Source organism: Quercus suber, unplaced genomic scaffold, assembly GCF_002906115.3.
Source record: "Quercus suber isolate HL8 unplaced genomic scaffold, Cork oak 2.0 scaffold_196, whole genome shotgun sequence".
NCBI lineage: Eukaryota > Viridiplantae > Streptophyta > Magnoliopsida > Fagales > Fagaceae > Quercus > Quercus suber.
The window spans coordinates 151,256-159,564 of NW_027069654.1; the positions used below are offsets into that span (position 1 = coordinate 151,256).

At 38.2% G+C, this 8,309-nt stretch overlaps 1 protein-coding gene across 1 annotated transcript; it reads right to left on the reverse strand.

The window, feature by feature from the left end:
• Nucleotides 1–1,629: 1,629 nt before the first annotated feature.
• LOC111993326 (uncharacterized) lies at nt 1,630–2,277 on the reverse strand. Its single transcript, XM_024025170.1, has one exon. It carries the CDS (start codon nt 2,275–2,277, stop codon nt 1,630–1,632), a length of 648 nt encoding a protein of 215 aa, XP_023880938.1.
• Between the last annotated feature and the right edge of the window lie 6,032 nt (nt 2,278–8,309).

Genomic DNA, 8,309 nt, shown 5'->3' on the forward strand with positions numbered 1-8,309 from the left:
ATTGAGCTACATGTTGTAAGAGCGAAGGGTGTTAAACGTTTCCTTGAGATCTTCCAAGTGATCTTCCTCCCTTTGGCTTTTTACTAGCATGTCATCAACATAGACTTGGACATTTCTTTCAATTTGTTACGTGAACATCTTGTCCATAAGCCTCTGATATGTCGCGCCCGCGTTTTTTAGGCTGAATGGCATTACTTTATAACAGAAGAGGCCTTGGCTAGTCACCAACGAAGTCTTCTCCTGATCATCTTCGTGCATTCAGATTTGGTTGTAACCCAAGAAAGCATCCATAAAACTTAACATCTGATGCTGAGCTATAGAGTCTACCAAAACGTCAACCCGCGAGAGAGGATAGCTGTCTTTGGGGCGCGCTTTGTTGAGGTCAGTGAAGTCCACGCACATCCTCTACTTTCTGCTAGCCTTCTTAACCATTACCACGTTTGCCAACCAATCGGGGTAAAAAACCTCCCTAATGAAGCTCGCCTCCTATAGTTTACGAACCTCTTCCGCTATGGCCTGATCTCGCTCTAGGGCAAACATTCACTTCTTCTATCGGACGGGTGGAAAGGAGGGCGATACATTCAGCCTATATACCATGACTGAAGGGTCTATCCCTGGCATGTCTTCATGGCTCCAAGCGAATACGTCCTGATTATTTCTGAGAAAAGTTGTGAGCACATGGCGGCCAGCGGGATTAGCGAGGGTTCCAATTTTGGTCGTTCAGTCAAGATTGGAATCGTCAAGGAGTATCTCTTCAAGTTTCTCTACTGGTTCTATCGTCGTTCGGTGTTCTTCTATATTTATGGCTTGGAAGTGGTCATCCATTTCCATCATGGCCACGTAGCATTTGCATGCAGCCACTTGACTTCCGTGCAACTTTCCCACTCCATAGTCGGTAGGGAACTTAATCATTAGGTGGTAGGTTAAGGTTACAGCCTTCCACAAATTGAGGGTGGGTCATCCGAGGATAGCATTGTAGGCGGACGAGCAATTGACCACTAGGAATGTTACGTCCTTGGTGATCTACTGGGGGTAATCGCCAACCATACCAGATAATGTGATCGCGCCCAAGGGGAACACCTTGCTTCCTCCAAAACCAATGAGCAGGGCGTTCGTCAGAATCAATCGTTCCTTGTCGATCCTCATTTGCTGGAACGCCGGGTAGTACAAGATATCTGCCGAGCTGCCATTATCGACCAATACTCGGTGCATGTTGTAGTCTCCTACCCGTATACTGACGACAAGTGCATTGTCATGCGTTTGATGAAGACGTCGCGCATCTTCTTCCGAGAACCCAATAATGGGGCCTTCTCCCAGTGCTATCTTTGGCACGGCTCCCATCAATTAAACATTCTGGACCATCCTAAAGTAAGTTTTGTGGGTTTTTCTGGACGACCCAACAGCCGCCGTTCCTCCCACGATCATCCTTATGTCCCTTATAGAGGGTCTAGGTCGCTCGTTATCCCATCGGGAGTGCTGCTTTTGAGGGGGTGGATCTACTCTTTCCTTGCTGATGAACTTTTGCAGTTTCCCCTATCTGATAAAGGCCTCAATATACTGCTTTAATTCGTATCAATCGGCCGTGTCATGATCATGATCACAGTGGAAGTGGCAATATTTGTCTCTAGATCACTTGTTGGGGTCGCCCTTCAGCTTTCCAAGGAATGTCAGAGCTCCCTCATCCTTGATTTGTATTAGGACTTGATCTAGCAGGGTGGTCAATTGAGTGAATCTTGTGAATCTTCCTCCCAGGGGCTTTGGGCGCCTTTCATCCCTTTGGTATCCTGTCCTTGCCTTCTTCCGACCTTCGTCCCTCCGTGTGTCTTCATGTCTCTCCCTTTTCTTAGGCTTTTCCTCTCGAGCCAACAGCGTGTCTTCAGTATTCATGTACTTGGTGGCCCTATAAAGTACTTCTGACATAGTCTTCGGGTCGTTCTTGTACAGGGAGAACAGAAACTTACCCTTCCACAGCCCATTCGTGAATGCCGCTACAAGTATCTTGTCGTCGGCTTCGTCGATCGAGAGTGCTTCCTTGTTGAAACGGGATATGTAGGATCTCAGTGTCTCGTCCTCTCGTTGCTTGATGCTCATCAAGCAAGCTGTAGACTTTTTGTACCTATGTCCCCCGATGAAGTGCGTAGTAAACTGAGCGCTTAGCTCCCTGAAAGTGCTGATGGAGTTGGGCGTCCACCGGCTAAACCAAATTCTTGCCGCACCTTTCAGCGTCGTAGGGAAGGCCTTACATATGATCTCATCTGCTACTCCTTGAAGGTGCATCAAGGTCTTGAAGGTTTCTAGGTGATCTAGAAGGTCCTTGACTCTGTCATAACTATCTATTTATGGCATGCGGAACTTATTCGGTAGGGGGAAGGAATTGATGGAGGCAGTGAAAGGTGAGTCAGTTGGGTTAACAAGGTCATCAAGATCACTGGACACTCGTCCCTTGAGGGTGTTCATCATGACTTCCATCTGTTCCTTTATCGCTCGTATCTCTGCGGTAATAGGTGGTGGAGCCGTATCCGTGAGGGATGGGAGGCTCATATTTTGTCGCTCCGGTCTGCTTGGGGCGTTACTACCTTCCGGTCCTTCTCTATCTCTCGCTTGGCACTGGTACCTTCTTGGTCTTCTTCCTATATGCCGTGTTCCGCGTTCCTTTGTCATAGCAGTTCTTCATGATCGTGATTTTGCTTGGTGAGACGTTCCACTGCTGCCATGAGGGTTTGGACCTACCTCTCCAGGACAGTGGGTCACGGCTCATCTCCAATGTTGTTGGTAGTTGCCATTGAGCGAGTAAGTACCATGCAACTCTTTGTTCGGGAAGTGACAGGCTTAAAGTGTGCTAAAACTCTTTCCCACAGACGGCGCCAACTGATGATGCTGTAAAAATCACCAGTGAGTTACACGATTCTTGCACGCTTGAAACGATGACCTACAAGAAGAGAGAAGCAACCTAACAGAGAGCACCGGTGTGGTGCTGGCCAACTACCCTTCAAATGTCAAGTTAGAATTATTCTCACAACTCTAGAGTGCTAGAGAGGGTAAATTATACGTACCTTGGTTTGTGAGGGTATTGGGGCTTTTATAGTAGTAGAGGGTTGACCTATTTTCCTTGGACTAGAAGTCTTTTCCTTATAGGAGTCTTCTTGAGCTTATTTTATAGAATCCTTTCCTTATAGGAGTCTCATGGGCGTGATGCGCAAGATATTTCCTTAAATACCCATACGTGGAAGCCAAGTCAAAATTATGTTGGAACCATTAGCTTTGGGCATCCCCTTCAGCCTTGTAGCGTCAGCTTCTCAACATCAACAAATTGACCCCGTCGGCCTAAAATTACACGTTCCCTATTGCCACTTTCCAATAGACAGAAGTGAGGCTAATGGGCCAATTAGAACGTCGCTTCGCACCTTCCGTCAGTGAGTATTGCAATTTTATCCTTATCAGAAATGAATTAAAATCTCAACAATACTTTTACATGCAATACCCACACAATCCAGCACTAAAAGGAAATGAATTAAAAAAAAAAAAAATCTTATTTTCTTTTTGAATTAAAGATACGTGGAAAACCCAGTGAGATTCCTCGTAGTTCCCCAGCAAGCAGATCCTTGTCACCATCGGCGAGGATGATGCCTACATCAGATAGCAATGTAGTCGTGACCGCCATACATGGGGCAAGATCTTATTTAATAGAAAATTTTGATTTGTGTTTTCGGTAATCGGTTTTATGTTTTGTTTTGTGTTTTTAGTTGATAGGTCACAATCTGAATGACCCCTTGTGATTAACCCTAATTAATTAATTTAGCCAAGTAATTAATTAATCAATTAATCATGCAATTTTATGGAAGCACAAACAAATCACCAACAACTAAATATGCAGCGGAAAATACATAACACGGTGATTTGTTTACGAATGGGGAAAACCCTAATAGTAAAAACCCCACCGGGTGATTTTCAGGTCACCACTCCCGAAACTCCACTATTATCAAATCAAGCGGTTACAAGTAAAGGAATCCCAAGTACCTTACCAACCTACAGTTGAAACCTTACCCCAATACCCAATTGGACTTGATCTGTAGTGACAGTTCCCTCCTTTGATGCACGGCTCCCAAGTACGTGACTAACCAATGCGCGGATCCAAGTACGCGACTTTAGAACACCAACTGAGGAAGAATGGTTGGCTGCAAAGTTCTTCAGTTCATCCTTTATGATGAATAGCAGGAAGATGCTTGGTTACAAAACCCTATGGTGCAGATACACAGCAACTTCTTGATGGAAGATGAACTAGGTCAAGAACTCCGTCTGTTGATCACAATTTGCTTAAACAGAGATTGCTCAATGATAATGCAACTTGTGTCACCCTTGACGGATCTTAAAATAATCCTTTTATATGTCTAGGGTTAGAAGAAAAGAAGGCCCAAAAACATATTCACGGATCCCAAGAAAATCAGATTGGAAATCTGAATTTTTAAATCTCGACAGATAGTAGGTGTCGAGGTAGCTGTTAAGCAGGTGTCGAGATTTAAAAACTTTGCACTTCAGCTTGCTTTCTCTTGGACAGACTTGATGACTTCAACACTTGACCTTGAAACACTGTTTCTTGAAGTATTAAAAACACCTAGAACTACCCAATTACAAGTAGAGTGCGTTTTGTCAAAGGATTAGCCAATTTACATAAATAAGTGACATATGTTCTTAAACAAGTTAAAACATATATGTCCTAACATTAGTAATAGGTTAGTGATTTTTTTTTTTTTTTTTTTATATATAGAAATTTTGATTTGGGTTTTCGGTAATGGGTTTAGTCATTTTTGTTTTGTTCTGTTCACTGTGATTTCAGTGATAGAGAAAGGGGATCAAATATGAGATTCTACCTGTTCTGGGTTGGGTTTGGTTTCTAGTAACAAGGAAATGAGTTTTTATTTATTTATTTATTTTATTTTTTTCCGTTTAGAAAATCTTCTGTTTGATACTTGTTTGTGTTTTTTTTTATACGTGGCTTTTTTTTATTTGTTAAAATGCTGAGTAGCTTTTTAAATATTATTTTATAAGCCACGTAAGGTTCAAGTATGTCAATTGTGCAATCCGTTAGTCATATAAGCATTTTATGTTAGTGAGTTAACAGTAAGAACCAATTTGACTACAATTTGAAAATAATAAGAACTAAATTGACTGCTATCAAAATGTAGGGACTATTGATTATAACTCCAAAATGTAGGAACGAAAATAGTGTTTCCGCTATATATATATATATATATATTCAAAGATAGCTCCATGGGCCTTCTACAACCTGTATTGGGTTAGTAATAATTACGTTGGGCCTTCATATAGGTTACTAAAACCACTTTTTTTTTTCTATGCGAAAATAAATAATAAATAAAAACACTTTTTAGGGGTTAGAAAAGAAACACATTTTACATGTTAAAAGGTGGTCGCGCCTCTTATAGCTTAGACGAAAGTTAGTGGATATCAACAAAATGAGTCTTTTAAATAGAGAATAAATTACATCCAGAACTAGTGTAAAAGACAACTTTTACGCCAGCCAATCCCGAAATGCCACATTAGTGAATAAGTGCTCCGTTAATTAAAATCTAAAAACCTTGACTCAAGCAAACTCAACTATGGTTAACCATACAATTTACTCTCAGCAAACCCATTTGATCAAAAAATTTCAAAATCTCTCTTCTTCAACCCATCTCCAAGTCTCGCTCTCTCAACCTTGCTATCACTGCTACAAGCCTACCACCAAGATCCTCGTGACAAGCCATCATTGTCGCACAGGCCACGTCTCATAGCCCAACATCACCGGACTGCTCTACTGGCTAAGCCACTACTTTTTTTCTCTCTCTAATTTTTTATTGATAAGCTCTATTTGGTTGCTGGAAAAATGAAGGGAAAAAAACTTTGATACTCCTTTTTTTTTTTTTTTTTGATTTATTAGTGCTGAATCTGGCTTCTTTTTTGAGTAGGTATTTTTAGTTGTTGGTTTTGAGTTTTCGGGATTGATTGTAATAAGCTGGTGGGTATTTCAGCTTTGTGAGATATGGGTGTTTTGATTCGAATTTGTTCTAAAAGTTATGGGATTTATGCGTTATTTTGATACCACACCCAAGTTTCTTGAGACTAGGATGACAAATCAGAGAGAGAGAGAGAGAGAGAGAGAGAGAGAAACCATAAGCAAAGCTACTGTGATGAGTGAATATTTAATTATTGAAAAATGCTCATATGCTTTGCATAAGTTAAGAAAAAAGAAATGAAAATGACAACATATAAGAAAAGCATGAGTGATTTTTTTAAGCACCTATTACGATTTGCCTGTATCATTGGTGTTTATGCATATATTTGGGTAAAAACTCTTCCCATTGTGTGCCTTGTTTTCTAATATGCTACGTTATCTTAACTTTTCATTTAGTTGTTTGCAAACTTTCTATCCAATTTTTTACAGGTTAAGGGAAAAAGAAAAAGGAAATTTTTGACAATTTTTATTTGGTAAGCATGAATAAGTGCACTAATTCACCTCATAAAAGCTTAGAGCATTGTTTGTTATTGTAAGGTCAATCATATTGGCTTGAGGATGCATAGACTCAGATGTATGATACTATGAATGTTCAATTTAGCTTCCAATTAGTTAATTATTTTCCTTCTTTCACCCCCCTAAAACATGGTATTGGATTGTGAGTAACCATCAAAATTCAAGCTTAATGTTTTACTTGATCTGTCCGAATGCGTTGCCATGGAATGGTTAAATTTTGCTCTACTTTGCCTATTTCGAACTCTTGGTGCTCATTATCATGACAAATACAGTCTTTCATCATCAAAATCTCATTTCCTTTTACCATTTTTGCTTGTAGAATGAATTAAACCTTATGCTTTCATTGGCAAAACATGGTTGATTTGATGCAAAAGGTTCTTTAAATTTTTGTCCAATTTTGGGTTGAACCACTTGAATACTTATGCTTTCATTGGCAAAACATGGTTGATTTGATGCAAAAGGTTTTTCTTTGAATTTCAATCCAAATCCTGACTAAACCACTTAAATTTTACGTAGTAACAATGCTTTTAAGTTTTTCATGGCTAACTAGTGCTTGAATTTTTAATTAACATATTATCAATTCTTAGAATTAGCACCATTACTTTGAACTACTTTGTACTCTCTTTTTTTGGGTAAGCATAATATTAAATCAAATATCTATTGATTTCAATTGATCTTGTTATTATGTTAGTATGCATCACATTATAAAATGGGTTTTCGAGTTGATATGTCAAAATGCTTGTGTAAAGGGGGTTAAAAACATTGAGCATTTAGCTTACTGCATATAAGAGCATAAATATTTATTTTGACATACATAATGCATTTGATTTTTCTTTTTTTAGGAAATGAGTTGGAGCAACCTATCATTAAAAAATGTCTGAAGACAAGGGTACAAGTATTGCTCATAAAATCAAGTGCAAGCTTTATGCAAAGTTTCATGTACTAATTTTTGCTTATTTGTTATGAAGAAAAGGTTTTGAAGTATTCCATGGCCGATTGAAGATGATGTATCTTGAAGTTAGCAACATTTAATTCACTAATTTTCAATTTAAGTAAAGGAAATGTTAACAGATGTCATTAGGGCAATGGTTAAGAATCTATTTAAAGAAAGTTTTTATGAGAAAAGGAAAAAAAAAAAAAAAACAATTAATGTTTTGACAGCTTTTTACATTTCTCATAAAAGTAGTGTCAAAACTTTCCTAAAAAGAATTGTTAACCATTGCTCTAAGGGCACTTGTTACCATGACCCTTTAAGTAAAGATTGAGATTTGATATATTCTAGCTTGAAGGACAACTTGGACAATTATTTGCAAAGTTTTTAGCAACTTTTTGGATAGTGTTTGTAGTTGGCTTATGAAAATACTCAAATATGTTGGATGAAAATACTCCGCACGTGTGATGAGGCTCTTTTTTATTTAAAGTTTAATGTAATTTTTCAATTTGAATTTATCTATTATTAGCAAGGTTATATACGAAGGAATTTTTAAGAAACTAAAATTTAGGATTTGAAATGAAATAAATTGTTGGGTTTAGTGTGTACTAAGTTTTAGTAAAATATATATTAAACGTGTGTAGGATAATATTTAAATAGAGAGTATACTAATTTTTAGGATAAAAATTTCTTTGGTAGTTTTTTTTTTTTTAACCTCATTTTTTATTTTTTAAGAATTAGAACTATCTAATTAAATTAAGGGTAAACCTAAGGATTATCTAATTAAATTAGGGATTTAAGATTTTTAAAAAAAAAAAAAAACATATATGGATTAAGTAAATCTAATTTTGA